The sequence below is a fragment of the Hypomesus transpacificus genome, chromosome 8 (assembly GCF_021917145.1).
Source record: "Hypomesus transpacificus isolate Combined female chromosome 8, fHypTra1, whole genome shotgun sequence".
Taxonomy (NCBI): Eukaryota; Metazoa; Chordata; class Actinopteri; order Osmeriformes; family Osmeridae; genus Hypomesus; species Hypomesus transpacificus.
Genome location: NC_061067.1, coordinates 9,475,897 through 9,494,661, shown reverse-complemented (window position 1 = coordinate 9,494,661; position 18,765 = coordinate 9,475,897). Strand labels below are relative to the sequence as shown.

General features: G+C 51.3%; 1 protein-coding gene across 1 annotated transcript in view; it reads left to right on the top strand.

The window, feature by feature from the left end:
* The window catches only part of cubn (cubilin (intrinsic factor-cobalamin receptor)), a 35,208-nt gene that overhangs the window by 3,736 nt on the left and 12,707 nt on the right, over nt 1-18,765 (top strand). Inside the window, exons 9-46 of the mRNA XM_047024075.1 lie at nt 295-426; nt 548-643; nt 1,355-1,476; nt 1,601-1,793; nt 2,137-2,255; nt 2,386-2,620; nt 2,989-3,170; nt 3,386-3,548; nt 3,766-3,956; nt 4,229-4,385; nt 5,296-5,471; nt 5,573-5,738; nt 5,989-6,214; nt 6,483-6,613; nt 6,872-7,061; nt 7,274-7,434; nt 7,585-7,763; nt 7,927-8,083; nt 8,782-8,972; nt 10,155-10,314; nt 10,419-10,600; nt 11,289-11,457; nt 11,849-12,030; nt 12,278-12,434; nt 12,658-12,774; nt 13,001-13,114; nt 13,276-13,404; nt 13,675-13,807; nt 13,888-14,093; nt 14,289-14,470; nt 14,590-14,782; nt 14,884-15,081; nt 15,448-15,594; nt 15,802-15,992; nt 16,332-16,500; nt 16,730-16,904; nt 17,209-17,387; nt 17,539-17,748. Coding sequence (XP_046880031.1) covers nt 295-426; nt 548-643; nt 1,355-1,476; nt 1,601-1,793; nt 2,137-2,255; nt 2,386-2,620; nt 2,989-3,170; nt 3,386-3,548; nt 3,766-3,956; nt 4,229-4,385; nt 5,296-5,471; nt 5,573-5,738; nt 5,989-6,214; nt 6,483-6,613; nt 6,872-7,061; nt 7,274-7,434; nt 7,585-7,763; nt 7,927-8,083; nt 8,782-8,972; nt 10,155-10,314; nt 10,419-10,600; nt 11,289-11,457; nt 11,849-12,030; nt 12,278-12,434; nt 12,658-12,774; nt 13,001-13,114; nt 13,276-13,404; nt 13,675-13,807; nt 13,888-14,093; nt 14,289-14,470; nt 14,590-14,782; nt 14,884-15,081; nt 15,448-15,594; nt 15,802-15,992; nt 16,332-16,500; nt 16,730-16,904; nt 17,209-17,387; nt 17,539-17,748 — 6,360 coding nt within the window. The remainder of the gene's footprint in view (nt 1-294; nt 427-547; nt 644-1,354; nt 1,477-1,600; nt 1,794-2,136; nt 2,256-2,385; nt 2,621-2,988; nt 3,171-3,385; nt 3,549-3,765; nt 3,957-4,228; nt 4,386-5,295; nt 5,472-5,572; nt 5,739-5,988; nt 6,215-6,482; nt 6,614-6,871; nt 7,062-7,273; nt 7,435-7,584; nt 7,764-7,926; nt 8,084-8,781; nt 8,973-10,154; nt 10,315-10,418; nt 10,601-11,288; nt 11,458-11,848; nt 12,031-12,277; nt 12,435-12,657; nt 12,775-13,000; nt 13,115-13,275; nt 13,405-13,674; nt 13,808-13,887; nt 14,094-14,288; nt 14,471-14,589; nt 14,783-14,883; nt 15,082-15,447; nt 15,595-15,801; nt 15,993-16,331; nt 16,501-16,729; nt 16,905-17,208; nt 17,388-17,538; nt 17,749-18,765) is intronic.

The following is an 18,765-nucleotide window of genomic DNA, read 5'->3' as shown; positions in this document are numbered from 1 at the left end:
CCTGGAACTCTGCTCTCCCTGAGCAGGACCTGAATCAGAGATCATGATCTGACTAGGCACGCTTTGGATCTTGTCTCAGTACTCTGAAAATAGTAACATCCTGATTGAATCGCCTCCCCGGACGACCAGCCAAAGTGGTAGAGCTGTCCATGTCTGGGGGTGTGTGTGTGAGCGTGTGTCGTGTGTTTGTCTGACAGAGAATGAGAGAGAGACAGATACAGTAGACCGTGCGGCAGTCAAACGCAACAGCGTGACCCTCTACCCTACTACAGCGGGTGCCATGCTTCTCCTCAGGTTGGCACGGCAACGGGTACAGCTGCCAGGACGTGAACGAGTGCTCCACCAACAACGGCGGCTGCTCCACCTCTCCCATGGTGCCATGCCTCAACACCATGGGTTCCTACCACTGTGGAACCTGTCCTCCAGGTCTGAGAGCGTGATGTCACTTGTGAAGTTTGGTAACACGGTGCATGTAAATACAGACAGGATGTCACGGTGAGGAGAGTGGTTACTCGCTTGGTTCATGGATTTGTTGGTCCCTGTGCAGGATATGAGGGCGATGGAAGGTCTTGCACTAAGGTGAACATCTGTGCCAGCAACAATGGAGGGTGCTATCCCATGGCTACCTGCACCGCCACGCCAGGTACACACACGCACGCACACGCACGGACGCTGATATGGATGTTTCTTCGGTAAAAAAAAAAAACCTTAGTCAATATCTGTCCCACAAATGTCCATAACATGTGCGCACCTGCACACACACGCACACACAGCCTTATCTTTCAGTATTTACTGCATCTCATGATCACCTGCAGTGTGCATAAGACCGAGCCATTAAGTCAGGTGTTTACAGCTGTACCAACCGGTTACACCCAGTTTAAAGGGAGCAAATCTTTACTTTGATGATGATAGGGTCATAAAATCACACAGAGACAGCAAAGGAGGAAGGAAATAGCCTGACATGTTACCCAACCTTACCTACCCAATCCTTCTTGTACATTCTTTAAACTTTAATTACGCTTTAAGCTTTTTTTTTTACATTCATAAGGATCGTTTCACCAGATCCTTGTTCTGAGAAGTTAAGTCGAGTGCCTGACAGACAACAGTCATATATTGTGGCCTCTGTAATGTAATGTTAACAATCATTTCAAGCATAGTTTCCTCCTAAACAGACCAGAATACAGATACCTAACATCTTACATTGCACTCGTATAGTCATATCTTTATATTTCTTGATTTCTTCACGTACCATATCTATTGCTAAGCGGCAGCCTACCAAAGCTACTTCAATTATCACTGTGGCCCCTTCACCTCCAGCATGTGGTAAAACTCTAACGTCCCCCCTGTCCTCCAGGCTCCAGTCTCCCAGTGTGCACCTGTCCTCCAGGGTACGTGGGCAATGGCTACGGCCCCACAGGCTGCACCCAGACCAGCGACGTCTGCCAGACCCACAACCCCTGTATCAACGGCCAGTGTGTGGTGAGTCACTCAGCCCCAACCGGTGTGGACTCGACCCATCCTGGTCCACCCGGCAACAGGCATAGCAGGGCTCGGTTGTGAGATGTGATTGGGGGAAATTACTGTTGTCCGTCCACCCCAGCCAACCACCAGCAGCCAGGGGTACATGTGCACCTGCAGCCCGGGCTGGGGCGGGGTGAACTGCGACCAGAACGTCAACGAGTGTGCCAGCAGCCCCTGTCAGAACGGGGGCACCTGCACCGACGGCCTCAACGGCTTCACCTGCACCTGCAACGACCAGTGGACGGGCCCGCTCTGCCAGACCCCCCAGCAAGGTAAGAGGCCTGGGGAGGGGGGGTTTGTGTGGGGGGAGGGTGGGAGGGTATTAGTGGGGCGGGCAGAGATTGAGAGTTCTGAGGTGTTGCGCCGTGTCATTGGATTCGTGCAGTGGGTGTGTGTGTACAGGGAGTCAGGTGGCTGAGCGGTTAGGGAATTGGGCTAGTAATCTGAAGGTTTCCAGTTCGATTCCCGGCCACATCAAATGACGTTGTGGTCCTTGGGCAAGGCCCTTCACCCTACTTGCCTCGGGGGGAATGTACTTACTGTAAATCGCTCTGGATAAGAGCGTCTGCTAAATGACTAAATGTGTGTCTTATAACCTGTGTGTGTGTGTTTCAGCGTGCGGTGGCAACCTGTATGGTCCAGCCGGAACCTTCAGCTACCCCAACACCCCTGGCAGTGACCAGTACGACCATGCGGTCAGCTGTGCCTGGGTGATCCGAGCGGACGCCAGCAAGGTCAGTGTTTGGACGTCGATCGGATGGCAACCATTTTTGGGGGGGTCTTCACACAGAGTGTTCTATCCTGCCGTAGAACGTGTGGACCTAACCAGACGTTCTGTGTTTTTTTCCTTCTCTCTCCCTCCAGATTCTGCGCATCACGTTCCCTCACTTCGACCTGGAGCACAGCGCCAACTGTAACTTTGACTTCCTGCAGATCCACGATGGCGACAGCGCCTCCTCCTTCATGCTGGGGAAATACTGCGGCACCAACGCTCCGGCCGAACTCCACAGCTCCCACAATGCACTGTACTTCTGGTTCCGCTCCGACCACTCGGTCAGCGCCGGGGGCTTCACTGTGGCCTGGGAGTCTCAGGACCCAGGTGTGTGTGTGTGTGTGTGAGGGAGTGAGTGAGTGTGTGTGTGTGTGTGTGTGAGTGTGTGTGAGTGAGTGAGTGTGTGTGAGTAAGTGTGTGTGTGTGTGTGAGAGTGAGTATATGTGTGTGTGTGTGGGTGTGAGTGAGTGTGTGTGAGTAAGTGTGTGTGTGTGTGTGTGTGTGTGTGAGAGTGAGTATATGTGTGTGTGTGGGTGTGAGTGAGTGTGTTTGTATGTGTGTGTGTAAGTGTGACTGTGTGTGACTGTGTGTGTGTGTGTGTGTGTGTATGGGTGTGTGTGTATGAGAATATAAGTTTGTGTATATAATATGTGTGAGTCTCTGAATCTAAAATCTGTGTTTCTGCGTGTCCCCAGTATGTGGTGGCCAGCTAACCGCTCCCCATGGAAACATCAACTCACCCGGTTACCCTGGCAACTACCCCCCGGGTCGGGACTGTTACTGGATGCTGGACGTAGGCCCTGGCCTGCTCATCACCTTCGCTTTCGGAACACTCAGCCTGGAAAATCACCCCGACTGTGAATATGACTACCTGGAGGTGAGGCGCCATGGCAACACTGAGGCAGTCCCATTGAGGACTAATGACTGAATGAATTAAAGAATGAACTAAGAATGAATGAATAAATGAAGGAAGAAAGAAAGAAGGAAACAAACCAACAAAGAAAGGAAAGGTGGGAGGAAAGTCAGCAAGAAGCTTCAGGGAAGGTGCTCTCTCCACCTGCCTTAACTAATCTGGGTTCCCTTGGGTTCTAGATCCGGGATGGTCTCCTCCCAGAAGACCCGCTTCTGGGGAAGTACTGCAGTTCCTCCTCCCCCGCTCCAGTCCGGACCACGGGCCCTGCAGCCTGGGTCCACTTCCACTCTGACTTCATCACAAACGACAGAGGTTTCCACATCACCTACATAACCACCCCGTGTAAGACTCGTTTCTGTGGTCATGACATTGAATATACACACACACACACAATTACACTCTTCTCACAGTAAAAAAAACGTTCAAACCACTCTCGGGGAGAGGTTTTCCCAGCATTAAGATTTTTGTCAATCCTTCTCTCAATTTGGTTTGTTTTCAATCCACTTCCTGTTTTGGGGATCAGCCTGACTTTATTTCCTGGTGCCTGTGTGTGTCTCAGCTGACCCCGGGTGTGGAGGGACTTTCACGGAGAGCGAAGGCATCCTCATCTCTCCTAACTGGCCCAACAGCTACGCTCACAACCGCCAGTGCATCTACGTCCTCCGACTTCCTGTCGGAGAAGTGGTGTCCCTCAACTTCACTCACATGGACCTGGAGACGCACACTGGATGCCTGTTCGACTATGTGGAGGTGGGAGGCGGGCATCGTGTGTGTGTGTGAGTGTGTGCGTGTGTGTGTGTGTGTGTGGGGGGGGGGGGGGTGCTGATAAGAATGTGATCGTTTGTGTCATTTTATGTGGAGTTGTTTACTGTTGAACGGAATTATGAGAAGATTTATATTTGTTTATGGGGATCCGGGGACTGTATTTATATATCCTACCTCCACCTCCTCCACCTTCACCACCTCCTCCTTTTCCAACTCCTCTTCCTCTACCAACTCCTCCACCTCCTCCCCCCTCGCAGGTGCGTGACGGTGCCAGCGAGACAGCTCCCCTGATCGGGAAGTACTGCGGCACCACCCTGCCTGCGCCCATCTCCACCACCTCCCACTTCCTCTGGCTGCGCTTCAAATCAGACAGCTCAGTCAGCAGGTCTGGCTTCAGGGCCCTCTACGAAGTCGGTGAGACCTCCAAAAGAACCTCCGTTTGTGCTGCACAACACGGTATCTCCAAGTCTGAGAAGAGACTTGGGGTACTCGAATAGTTAAGATCCATGACGCCCTTGTCTGAAGCTGGGGCAGATAGGGACTGGAGGTGGTGCAGCCGTGTAGACTGGAGAGGCTGGTCTCTACGGGTTAGAGATCCCCTATCCTGGGCTCTGCCAAACCCTTATCTCATTGATCTCTCTCCTGGTAATGACGTTTTCCTTACCCATACCCCTCCTTCCCCCCAGCCCCCCAGTAGGGGGTACTTCCAGCCCGCTGCAGTTAGGCTGGGTGGGGCTGTGTGAGATGGAAATAAAAAGGGCTTGTAAATTAAGCTGACGCTCCCGTGGGTGTGTGTGTGTATGTGTGCATGCATGTGTGTGTGTGTGTATGTGATTTACCGCACCTATTATACAGGCATAGATGGTTCTGCTCCGCTAGCACTTTTGCCTGTGATTAAACATGCTCTTGAACCGTGCAGAAGAAACCCTGAAGGTCAGCCAAGCGAGCTTTTTATGCCCCTATCCCTCCTTCCCTCCATCCTCCCCTCCGCGATTCCCTTCATCCATCCAACCCCCGCCACCCTCCCTCCCCTCAATCCACCTCTCCACTCTACAAACCCCCTCCGTCTCCCTGTGGTAATGGGGCGTCCGACGGCCTGCATTAGCAGAGCTGTGTGGAGTCCCAGTATGAATATCTGATGTGCTTCCGAATGTGTGTGTGTGTTCCTCTCACACGCAAGTGCGGTGCTGCGGGAGGCAGCAGGCCAAACAGTACTGGAAATGACCGGAATGTTCTGTGACAGAAAACTGAATTCACGCAAATGTTCCTAGTCCCTGTCCCGGCCTCACCCAAGTCTCCCTCTCCCTCCTCCGTTTCTCCCCAGGTTGTGGTGGCACTTTCTCAGGGACGGGTCAGATTCGATCGCCCTTCCACCCCGTGGCCTACCCCCACAACAAGGAGTGCGAGTGGGTCATCAACCAGCCCATAGGATACATCGTCACGCTCAACTTCCTGTCCTTCGACATCGAGGGTGGAACCTGTCGATACGACTTTGTTGAAGTATGTCGCCATGGAGCGTGTGTGATGTTTCGACATTCGCTGCACATACGTAACACGGAATCGGTGATATCTGACCGAAAGATAAACAACACTCTCTGTAGGTCAGAGATGGTTCCACGGTCAGCTCTCCTCTGATTGGACAATACTGTGGCGGCACAGCACCCCCCATGATCCGGTCCACCCAGAGGTCCCTGTACATCCGCTTCAAGACCGACGCCTCGGTCAGCAACATGGGCTTCACGGCCGCCTACGACAAGGTCATGGATGGTAAGTCCTCTCTCCAGACAGCGTGGTATGTGGAGGGGATGTGGATAAGGGATTTATGTTGGTGAGAGGACTAGGTCCGTTCCTCTTATCCTCTCTCCTGTTCTCCCCGTCCGCTCTCGCTTTCTCTCTTCCCCTCTCTCTCTTTCTCTCCCTCTTTCTTGCGCTCTCGCTCTCTCTCTGTTTATTTCTCCTTTTCTTTCTCCCCTGCCCTCTCTCTCCCCCTCTGTTTCTCTCTCCCCCCTCCTCCCAGGTTGTGGGGGCACTCTCATCAGCTCATCCGGTTCCTTCAAAAGTCCCGGCCACCCCAACGGTTACCCGCACGGCGCCAACTGCACCTGGTTCATTTCCGTCGTCCCCGGCAACATCATCCGGCTCATGTTCACCTCCTTCAACATGGAGTACCACGTCAACTGTGACTTTGATTACGTGGAGGTGTACGACAATGGCACTGTGCAGACGGGCACCAAGATCGGCAGGTAAGCGACCATACGAAACCATGGCAACCACAGTTTGGCCTATTGAACTACTCTGGTGGTATAAAAAGAATGGAAGTCAAGTCCGAACCTTAAGGATTGACGGAATTCTTACTACCTTAAAAAAATATACCTGTGTAATATTTTGGATATGTATTTTGAGTTTTTGTGATGACATCTGGGGATTTTTTCTTCTGTGTAGATTCCCAGTGTTAATTTGAAGTGTTGTCTGATTTCCCCTGTGTGTGTCTGTGTGTGTGTGTGTGTTTAGGTACTGTGGGCGATCTGTCCCTCCATCCCTAACCAGCACAGACAACCTGTTGACCGTGCTGTTTGTGTCAGACACCAGCCTGGCTATAGAGGGATTCGCCGCAAACTACATTTCCATCAATGCCACCACTGGTACCGTCAACAGAAAAACAAATAAACACCCAAACATTTCTTGTGACATTTCGAGGGTTAATGGGGTTCAAATGGGGGTTCAAACCTAGTTTACATGTACATTCTCCAACGGTAAAATGGACGACGACAATGATGATTAAAATAGAACTGCTCACTCTCAGCCTTGTTGCATCACACATCGCCATTTCATCCTTCAACCTTTCGGACCTTGTCTTTCTCCCTCCATCTCTCCCTCTCTTTGCGTCCGCTCTCCCTCAGACTGCAGCGAGGTGTTCACGGCTCCCACGGGAGAGTTCAGCTCCCCCAACTACCCCAACAACTACCCCCTGAACCGGGAGTGCATCTTCACCATCGTCGTGGAGCTCAACATGCAGATCATGCTGAACTTCACCGACTTTGACCTGGAGGGCAACCTGCCCAGCTGCGGTTTTGACTACGTGGAGATCAGGTGAGAGAGGACGGGTTCACGCCTCGCAGGAGAGACGAGGCGTCGTCTCGGGTTCAGGCTCTCTGGACTTGTAGTTGTCTTCATGTCGATGTTCTCTGACTTGTACATCTCTCTCTCTCTCCCTGTCTTTCTCTCTCTCGCTTTGTCTACCTCTCTCTCTTTGTCTCTCTCTTTGTCTGTCTCTCTCTCTCTCTTCTTTCATCTTTTCTCAGAGATGGAGGTTACGAGACGTCACCCTTGATTGGCAAGTTCTGCTCCAATCAGGGACCCCCGGTCCTGGTGTCTCATAGCAACCGCCTGTGGATCAAGTTCCGTTCCGACAACGTAATCAATAGAAGGGGTTTCACAGCCCACTGGGATGGCACGCAGACAGGTGTGTGTGTGTGGGGGTGTTTGTGTGTGTACAGTATGTCTACGTAAGCGCATACACCTTTCTGAATGTCCTTCAATTCTTCGCCCACCGGAACGGTCTCCAACCACCCGCCACCTCTTCCAAACCCCCCTCCCCTCCACTCTCCACCAGGCTGTGGAGGGAACCTGTTCACCAGCAGTGGAGCGTTCTCCTCACCGGGCTACCCCCTCCCCTACCACCCCAACGTGGAATGCTACTGGAGGATCAGGTCCAGCCAGGGCAGCCAGCTCCAGCTCACCTTCGGAGACTTCCACCTGGAGGCCGGCAGCTGTAGCTTTGACTACCTGGCGGTAAGGGACACACACACACTCTCCACAACACCCCAATGTTAGGGAGACGTCTTTAACACTGGAAAGTCCAAAACAAACCAGTACATCCAGTTTGGCTGAATGGGAAATGAACCGCATGTACTGTGTGTATGTGTGTGTGTGTGTGTGTGTGTGTGCTATACAGGTATATGACGGGAACAGCACCAATGCTCCAGAGCTGGCTAAGCTGTGTGGAAATGTGAACCCTGCGCCCATCAACGCCTCCAACAACGAGCTCTATGTTAAACTACGGACGGACAGTAGCGTCAGTGCAGGGGGCTTCTTGGCTTCCTATAGGACCAGTGAGTCACCGCACACACCCTCATTCACCCCCTCTGTCACACACACACACACTTTATGACCCTGTTGATCCAACACACACAGTCCTCAAATTCCCTAACGACTTCAACCTCACACTCAGACACGCAGTTCATAACAGGACCCAGGTTACCAACGTTGGCATCCCCACAATCCCTTTCTTTGGTTTCCATGGAAACGGCCAGGGTTATATGAGGTTCACCAGGGAACCGTGCTGAAAACAAGCCCGGCGAACTTGACGTTAAGATACTCACTTCACAAAGGAATGACGACTTTTAAGACAGGGGCACCTCTGTTTCATTCTCCCGGCCGTTGGTTCCCTTTGGAAGGGCTGCAGAAAGGAGACGAGGTCACTAGTGGAGTCTGTCTTGTTTAGTCCCGGTGCCCTTGCCAGCTTGGCATTCTTTCTGCTCCATGTTCTCGGTCTCTGACTCTCTAATTAAACCGCGAAGTAGGAGGGAGGTCGACCTGGCTCCCACATTCTGTCTGACTTGGATAAAAACATCACGGGTAGACTTACAGTGGTAGAATTAATTAATTTTAATTTTAATTAAAATATCCACATGAAATGTCACAATTACACTTTGCTTTGAGCCATCAAATTCTATTCACAGGACTCTGTCAAAGTACTGTATCCCTAAGTCAGTAACATTTAGAAAACCTTCTCTGTGTTTCCCCCTAGACTGTGAGGGTGTAGTCATTGGCAACAAGAGCAGAGGGGTACTAGAGTCCCTGAACTACCCCAACAACTACCCCTTCAGCTCCCTGTGCAGCTGGACCATCCAAACCACCATGGGCAACACCATCAACTACACCTTCACGACCTTTGATCTGGAGAGAACGAGTGCCTCCTGTGCTTTCGACTATTTCAAGGTAACTCAAATACACACACATTTCACACACACACACACAGAACCACACTGCATTAAGCAATTGGTAGGTTTCTACTGGGATGTGGGAATACAGTTTCTCATGTTTGTGCTTTCTGCCAGTTTTCCATCTGTTGTAGCTAAAAACACATTTGTCTGGAATGCACTCCAGTTGTGGTCTGTCATAGAGTACGTACACGGCAACAGCTCTGAATCCTGAGGACTTGACTCATCCACACAAAGGAAATGTCTTAGGAAAGAAAATACCAGTGGGGGTTTTTTTCCGGGTGGCCCCCTCGGTCGCCATGACAACTCAGATACACATGACATCACCCACTGCTGGGTTAAAGACGGTTGTTCTGTGTGTGTGTAGGTTCCCTGGAGACTTTCATTTTTTTCCCTCTTTGTTGTTGGCACTCTTTAGCTAAGCTGATCTCATCCCGTGTGTGTGTGTGTGTGTGTGTGTGTGTGTGTGTGTGTGTGTGTGTGTGTGTGCGCGCGCGCTTGTGCTGTGATAGAATGGCTGCAACATAGAAACAGAATGACTGATCTCGGTTTCCCAGCATCTGGACACATCTAAACAAACTTCCTCTGCGCTTCGAATGTATCTTCAAAACACAACGGTGGCCTTGCTGAAACAAACAGTTCTGTTTCAGGCCCCTGTTGAGTTTTGGCACGATTTCGCGTCTTGTCATACGTACACCCTCGAGGTATGCAGCTGATGTAACAGTGAAAGATCCCATCGATAGAACAGACCCCCCTGAAGCATGTTCTGACTCTGTCTGCCACTCACAGCTAGCTGCACCACCTCAAGATGACGCACTGTTCCTTCATTGTTTTGATTTGACAGACAGGTGTCCTCTAAGCTGACTTGTGTTAGTCACACAACTGTATGCTGACAGGAGTTTGAAAACGTCCTCGGTTTTCTCCCTTCTCTCTCGGCCTTGGAATAGTTGCTGTCGTTCATCAACAGCTGGTGACGCGATCCAGAATATTTTTGGAATCTGTTCAGGCTATTTCTCTGGATAAGAGCGTCTGCTAAATGACTAAATGTATTTAAAAATGTATTCTTCAATTTTCTTTCCCTGTGTTTTTGTGAGCGCTTGTCCGATTTTTTAGGAGTCTTTGGCTGTGTCGTGTATCGTTGCAAAACCATAATTCCCAACCCGTCTCTACTTCCTCACAGCTCTACAATGGGCCTAACGCACAGGCTCCTCTGATTGGAACGTTCTGTGGGAACACGCCCCCTCCAGCCAACGCCACCTCTGGCTCCTCCCTCCACGTGGTGTTCCGCTCTGATTCGTCCATCTCACTGTCAGGGTTCCAGATGCTCTGGTATCAGAATGGTACGACCAACCCTGGAACAGCACAATATCAATATTTTCTAATCCGCTCAATTCATTTGGGGTTGGTCCAATCAGATCCACTGACTCAGTGTCTCCCTCTACAGGCTGTGGTGGGGAGTTGCTTGGACCGAGCGGTACCTTCCATAGTCCAGAGTACCCTGACAGATACCCGATGAACCGCGAGTGTATCTGGTACATCAGCACAACCCCTGGCAGCAGCGTCACCCTCACCATCTACGAGTTTGACGTGGAGTATCACCCCAACTGCAACTACGACGTCCTGGAGGTGCGTGGTGGAGGACGTGGTGGCCGGGCCGGCTGATTGGTCGGTCAACCTTGGTCGGTCAACCCTCTCACGGCTCTCTCTGTCCCTCACTCTCTCTCTCTCTCTCTCTCTCTCTCTCTCTCTCTCTCTCTCTCTCTCTCTCTCTCTCTATCTCTCGCTCTCGCTCTCTCTCTCTCTCTCATTCTCTCTCTCTCTCTTTCTCTCTCTCTCTCTTTTTCTCTCGCTCTTTATCAGTCTTTCTCTATCTCTGTCCCTGTCTGTCTGTATGTATGTATGTATGTATGTCTCATCACCCTGTGTCTCTGGTGCAGCGTTGTGTGGTGTACCCAGACCCTCTGAGGGCAGAGGGAGAGGGCAGAGTAGCTCACGCCAGTGGAATGCTGCCCCCCCCACGGCCCAGTGAATGGAGCTGGCAGGGCAGAATTGAGCTGGACACCACAGCTCAAAGAGCCAGAGAAAGCCTGAGGCCGAGGGAGGGGGGTATCAAAGAGAGAGACACAGAAGGAGAGACTTGAAACAAAATCCAGGTCCACAAACCAAGTCCTCGCTAAGGACACTGCCTGTGGTCTGCTTTTCAATGCCTCCATCCTGTCCCTGGAACATCGACAACAACCCGTGCAGTAGTCTCACCAAGCAGTCACCTCACCCCTTCCCAACCCTGACCCCCTGCCCTTTGCCCTTGTCCCAGGTGTATGGAGGTCCCGACATGAGCGCCCCGCGCCTGGCCCAGCTTTGCACCACCACCTCCACCCCCCTGCAGGTGTCCAGCACAGGGAACCTGATCACCGTACGCTTCAAGTCAGACGATTACGTCAGCGGCCGAGGGTTCAACGCCAGCTGGGCCGAGCTCCAGGGAGGTGGGTGACCGCGGACGTGGGCGGCCGAGACAATACGACCGCATCGCGTACCTACGAGCATGTCTTCATCTCTGTCATGAATGCATTCGTGATTTTCGTGATGCCTTTATCGTCATTACGCATTCAGTGTGCATGGGGGTCAGATGGCTGAGCGGTTAGGGAATCGGGCTATTAATCAGAAGGTTGCCAGTTCGATTCCCGGCTTTGCAAAATGGCGTTGTGTCCTTGGGCAAGGCACTTTACCCTACTTGTCTCGCTGGGAATGTTCCTGTACTTTCTGTAAGTCGCTCTGGATAAGAGCGTAAATGACTAAATGTAAATGTAATGTAAATGCATTCAAACACATCGGATGTGCCACGAACATCCACGTCCCTATCTCTCCCTCTCCCAGGTTGTGGTGGGCCAGTGACCGCTCCCTACGGTGAGATCCACTCCCCCTCCTACCCCAACAACTATCCCAACAACGTGGACTGCTCCTGGATGATCACCGTGGACGAGGGCCACCGCGTCCTCTTCAACTTCTCCGATTTGGACATCGAGAACCACTCCGACTGTCTGTGGGACTACGTGGCGGTGAGGAGGGCTTGAAGGAAGATGTACAGCTCGGTGCATTCTGTCGTGGGACGCACGGGAATTGGTAGTCACGTTGCTCTCTCTCTCTCTCTGTCTCTCTCTCTGTCTCTCTCTCTGTCTCTCTCTCTGTCTCTCTCTCTGTCTCTCTCTCTCTCTCTCTCTCTCTCTCTCTCTCTCTCTGTCTCTCTCTCTCTCTCTCTCTCTCTGTCTCTGTCTCTCTCTCCCTCCACACCCCGTTTCTCTGTAGATCCACGACGGGCCAAGCGGCTTGTTTCCGTTGCTGGCTCACGTGTGTGGTCAGGTCCATCCGCCGGCCATCATCTCCACTCAGAACATCATCTTCGTGCGCTTCCGCTCCGACAACAGCATGAGTCACCGTGGCTTCAGCGCCCAGTTCTCCGAGGGTTGGTTCATAGCTGACGCTCTGTTTCTTCGTCAATCCATTTCCCTTCCCTTTTTCTAAGCCAGTGGTGAACAATGTATTTCTTTGTCGCTCAGTTCTGTGGTATATTTTCTCACGGGGCGCTTTTCATGGGCATTTCTTCATCAATATCCAGTGACTTTGGTTTTCATTCAAGTTTTGATTGGAAACCGTGGAAATGGTTTGTTTCTTTGTCCTCCTCTCAGCTTGTGGAGCCACCATCTTGACTGACGATATGGGTGGAGCCATCACCTCTCCTCGGTACCCTGCTTCCTACCCAGCCAATCAGAACTGCAGCTGGATCATCAGAGCCCAGGAGCCATGTGAGTCAGCCAATCAATGTACCAGCAGCATCAAAGAACGTACATTAACCTCATTGGCTGGCCATGTTGACCTTTGATGGCAAACAATCAGTGTGTAAACAGTACACATAGATTCAATTTCAGACCTCGTATAGGACAAATTGGTCATTTTGTTGTTAAATGTACACATTCATGAATTGCCTTGTGTGACTGGTTTAAGTGATGCTGTGACGTCTGCTCTTCACAGTCAACCATGTGACCTTGTCCTTTACTGACTTTGAACTGGAGATGAACAACGCGAACTGTTCCCATGATGTACTGGAGATCCTGGATGGAGATAACTACCAAGCCCCAACTATCGGTAGGGATCTCAGAGAAGTGTACAATCACTATGTCATACCTACTGTACTTTATTTACATTTCACTTACATGTCATTAGTACTGTACAGCACAGCAAAAATACAATCCTTTTCACTGCAACAATCTCCATCTATTTATTTTGTGATGATTTTTCTGTCTCAGGTCGTTACTGTGGAAATGAGGTTCCACACCCTCTAACGTCGTTTAGCAACGCCCTGGTTGTCAAGTTCATCTCAGACTCGTCTGTCGGACGGAAAGGCTTCAGAGCCACTTACTCGGCCTCCACCTCAAGTAAACTATGTTCTACTGTCACCAAACCAGCCCTGAGGTGACACATAGGCCATCATCACTGATCATTTCTCTCCCTTCCTCTCCTCTCATCCCCTACCATCTCTCTCATTGTATCCCTCCTCTCCTCTCCTCTCCTCTCCTCTCCTCTCCTCTCCTCTCCTCTCCTCTCCTCTCCTCTCCTCTCCTCTCCTCTCATCTCCTCTCCTCTCCTCCCCTCCCCTCCTCTCCTCTCCTCTCCTCCCCTCCCCTCCCCCCTCCCCTCCCCTCTAGGCTGTGGAGGAGAATTATACATGGAGACAGGGGCCTTCAACAGTCCTAACTACCCCGACACCTATCCTCCCAACGTAGAGTGTGTCTGGACCATCACCAGTTCTCCAGGCAACTTCCTACAGCTCTCCTTCATGTAAGTCTCCTATCTCCTTATGCTGCCATAATCATGTATAACTATATCTATAAACAATGTTTCTTCTCTTCCCCTGCCAGTGCGTTCCAGCTGCAGCAGAGTTCGGGCTGCAACAACGACTTCCTGGAGATCCGCGAGGGCAACTCTGCGGGCGCTCTGGTTGGCCGGTTCTGCGGGGACTCCCTCCCTTCCAACTACACGTCTCTCATCGGCCACATCCTCTGGGTCAAGTTCCGCTCTGATGCCTCCGTCAGTGGATCTGGCTTCAGGCTGACCTTTTCCCATTGTGAGTGTGTGTGTGTGTATGCGTGCAAAAGTGTTTGTGTCAACTCATTTCCTAATGTCTTCAGAACACATTTAGTATAGTATATGTATGACAATATTACTGATGAATACTTTATCTCTCTTTCTTCTCCTCTTCCTCATTGTCCTAATGTTCTTCCTCCTCCTCCTCTTCTTCACTCCCCACCTCCACCTCCAGTGTATGGTAATGACATCACTGGAGAGTCCGGGCAGCTGGCGTCGCCCCTGTACCCTCGTACGTACCCCAGCAACGCCGACTACCGCTGGACCATCACCGTGGACGGAGACAGCTACGTCCAGATACGCTTCCTGGACATTGACATCGAGGACCTGTACGACTGCTACTACGACAATCTCAAGGTGTGTGTGTGAATGTGTCTTGTGTGTCTGTGCGTGACTGTATGTATACGTGCGGGTGTCTCCGACAAACGCGTGTGCGTGGTTCCCTCGTCTCTGACCTCCCCATGCGACCATCTCAGATCTTCGACGGCCCCAACGTGCACGCCTACTCCCTGGGCACATTCTGTGGCGTGAGAACGCCCCCCTCGGTCACCAGCTCCGGGAGCACCGTCACCCTGGAGTTCCAGTCCGACAACGTCATCGGTGGGAGGGGCTTCCTTATTGAGTGGACGGCCATACATAACTCTGGACCCCTGCCCACCATAGCACCAGGTCAGAATCGCCGCTTCTCAGCCTGAATACATTTCTCGTGTGTGTGTGTTTGTGTGTGTTTTCCTATCCTTATGGGGACATCTCCATGTTTCTGCCCTCAGGTGCTTGTGGTGGGGCTCTGATGCCCGGTGACACCCCCAGGTTCATGTTCTCTCCTGGCTGGCCGGAGGTGTACCCTCTCAACCAGGAGTGCACCTGGGTGATCCGCTCTCCTGACTCCACCGTGGAGTTTAACCTTCTGTATCTGGACATGGAGGACTACCCCAACTGTTACTTCGACAGCCTGGTCATCAGAGATGGTCAGTCGCCACGACTACACACACCAGGCCCTCTAAGACTTCCAGATATCCAGTTTCTCCTCTCTTGTCCTTTAATCAAATTGTATTATTTTTATCATTTTGAATTTAATCACATTTATATTATTTATTATAAATATGATTATAAGCAATGTCACAAAGGGCTTCACATACACCCATAGAACTGCACCTAAATCAACTTAAACAAAGACAAGACAAGGCATGGCATACAAATGACTTATCTCTGCTCTCAACATCGCAGTGCACGGTTACTACAGTTATTCAGTCTTCAGCATGACCCGCAAGTCATCTCTTCTTCATTCTAACACGTATTTCCTGTGTTGGCATGTTGGTCTCTCCCTCCTCCAGGTGAGACCAACCTGTCTCCCCTGCTGGCCACCGTGTGTGGTCGCCAGCTACCTGGTCCCATCCACTCCAGTGGAGACTCCATGTTCCTGCGCTTCACCTCCGACAGCAGCCTCAGCGGCCGGGGCTTCAACGCGTCCTACTCCAAGGGTGAGGTTACGACCCCGGTCGAATCGCAAAACAAATGGAACGTATTCATCCGACCCCTTTTTACAAGCAGTGTCTCAGAGGCCTTCACATACGGCCCACAGAGCCGCACCTAGACCAACCTAACACCCTCAAGTTTGAAGCCGGTTGAGTTTAAAGCTGGATGTTTTGTAACTTTTCAAATGTTTCGGTATGTGTCCGTCGACCCAGGCTGCGGGGGTCTCCTGCATGCGGACAGGGGGGTTCTCTCCACCCCTCGCTATCCCCAGAACTACCAGCCGGATCTGGACTGTAGCTGGCACGTCATGGTCACCCCTGGGTTCCGCGTGTCCGTCAACTTCGAGACTCAGTTCCAGATCCAAGGCTTCGGGAGACTCTGTAGCACTGGAGACTATGTCGAGGTACGTCCAGATCGCTGGGGAACCGGACTGGTGAACGAGTCTACCCTGAGGATAATACACGTGTACTTGAATCTGTGTGGTATCTGTCAGCGCCCATAGCTGCAGTTTAACTGCCTAATTAGTAGCGGGTTGGGATGACAGGCAAATTAGGTTATTCATGTTGGAATGAAGGGAAAGCGAGGGAGCACTTTTGAAAGCCACAGCAGTGCAGCACGGAACACTCCACACCCTCAATGCTTTCTGCAGATTCGATTTCCACAGTAAGTGATATTGATTGTAATGTGATCCCTCCACTTTACCCCAACACACAAACACAAACACACACTTCATCTCCTCTAGCTGAGGAATGGGCCAGACGTCTCGGCCCCCTCCATCGGGGGTCGTTTGTGCGGGGCGAGCCCCCCCTCCGTCATCCAGACGACAGACAACGACCTGCACGTCCGCTTCGTGTCGGATCACACCAACGAGGCCGTCGGCTTCAAGCTGACCTTCGAGGCCCACAGCTTGGGTAAACTCATCCCATTCGTCCTGGGCACCTGAAGTGTATTGTTACTCTCTTATCACACAATTCTACCAGGTTTCGAAAAATGGCATCGGCAATCAGGAGAATGCATGAACGTAGTATCCATCCATACAATGCAAAAAGATGCGTTGATATTTTCCTTGGTTGTGAATTTTGTTCTTTTATGAAGGACATTAACACTGTCCTTTGACCCCCAATCTAACCCTGCCCCCAGCCTGTGGAGGGGTGATAAAACTAAGGGACACAGATCCACCAGGCTACATCACGTCCCCCAACTACCCCCAGAACTACCCCCAGAACATCGACTGCGTCTGGGTGATCACCGTGCCCAACGGAGAGTCCGTCCAGATTGACTTCGAGGAGGACTTCTACATCGAGCCGACCACTACGTAAGATGGAAGCGTTTCAAATGAACTTGCGTCGAGTTGGTTCATTTTAATGGATCTCCTAACTATGTTCATGGGGGTTCAGATGGCTGAGTGGTTAGGGAATTGGGCTTTTAATCAGCAGGTTGCCGGTTCGATTCCCAGCCGTGCAATTACGTTGTGACCTTGACCAAGGCACTTCACCCTACTAGCCTCGGAGGGAATGTACCTGTACTTACTGCAAGTCGCTCTGGATTAGAGCATCTGCGAAATGACTACATGTAATGTAAATGTAACTATGTCCATGCCGTGTTTCTGCCTCTCTCAGGTGCACGTATGACTACCTGGAGCTGAGAGATGGCGCCACGTTGGACGCTGACCCCATCGCCAGGCTGTGCGGCAGCACCCGCCCCTCCACCCAGCACTCCACCGCCTCCTCCATGCTGCTGCGCTTCCGCACGGACACCAGCGTCGTGCACAAGGGCTTCAAGGCCAAGTACTCCATCGGTACGGAGTCAGCGTGGTGGATTTTGTACTCTACTTCAAAGGCCGTTTTTCGGGGAGTTGAATCAATGAGAGTTCATAGACTCAAGGTCTTTCTCGGGGGGCAACTACTGTTGGGATGTTTCCTTCCAACTGTCCTTTCCTCCCCCTCCAGCCACCTGTGGGGGCACCTACATCGCTGAGAGCGGCACCATCAAGAGTCCAGGTTACCCCACCACCCACTACCCCGACAGCTCCACCTGTGAGTGGTACCTGGAGGGGCCCACGGGCCACTACCTCACCCTCATGTACGACGCCCTGAACCTGCAGGATTCCCAAGACTGCACCTCCGACTACGTGGAGATCAGAGAGTACAACGCTTCAGGTACTGTTGACGTTCGGCCATTTTGATGGTTGTTCGTTTTTTTTGTGCCACGTTTTGTTGCTAAGAGTTCCCTGTCGCTCTGACCGAGGTTCTCTTGGGTGGATGGGTTTGGATAGTCTAAACGCCCTGGTCTGATTGGGGGGATGAGAGCTTACCAATGCTACGCCGTCTTATCTCCTCGCTGAGCAAGGTTATCCTCACCAGGCTCAGCTGAGATGTTTTCCTACTTCCCTGCATTTCGGGGTCGATGCTGAGTGCAGACAGGCCCGCGGGTTTGAGCATGCTGTCTGGTTACAGGCTGTTTTCTCCAAAACTGCATACCCTTCAGTTTTATCTCTGTTTTATGTCTCTCAGATGAACTGTTCAGGGTCTCGTTCTACAAGGTCAGCTTCCCCAGTGAGCATGGATGGAATGCAGACTCCTGTCTCTTTATCAGGGCTGAAACATAGAAGTCATATTTTTCTAGCATTACTTACATTTCAATCAGCACTTACCAAACAGACTTAACAGACAGGGAGTCAGTGATGAGAAGGGATAGTCGATCAGCAATAAGAGGCCTCGTTTCCTGTGGGTTGTTCCTGTGCTTCATATCGCCTCTCAGCTACTTGATTTCCCTGATATCTAGGTCCATGCCCAGGTTAGAGAATGTCCATTAATACAAGGTTTCATAAATAAATAAATACATCTTTGTAGCAGTACTTACCAGTTCCTTACTCCTTGTGACACCTGCAAACATGTCACTTCTCTGCACGCTGTGTGTAAGATCGTGTCGTCACGTCAACTGGCAAGAGACTGCGCCCACTGGATGATGTTGCACTTAAGCGATGAAGATGTCTATGTTCTATTTCTTTCTTCCTGCCTGGTAGCTGATATGTGATTATGCTGCTAAGTGGCTAGTAAATCAGTCCGTTCTTCCGCTGTGCTTTCTATACGTACTGTACCTCACCTTGGATCAAAGTGACTGCTACTGAGACATTAACCAATACTATGTCAACGCGAAAATGACAACAGTAGCTT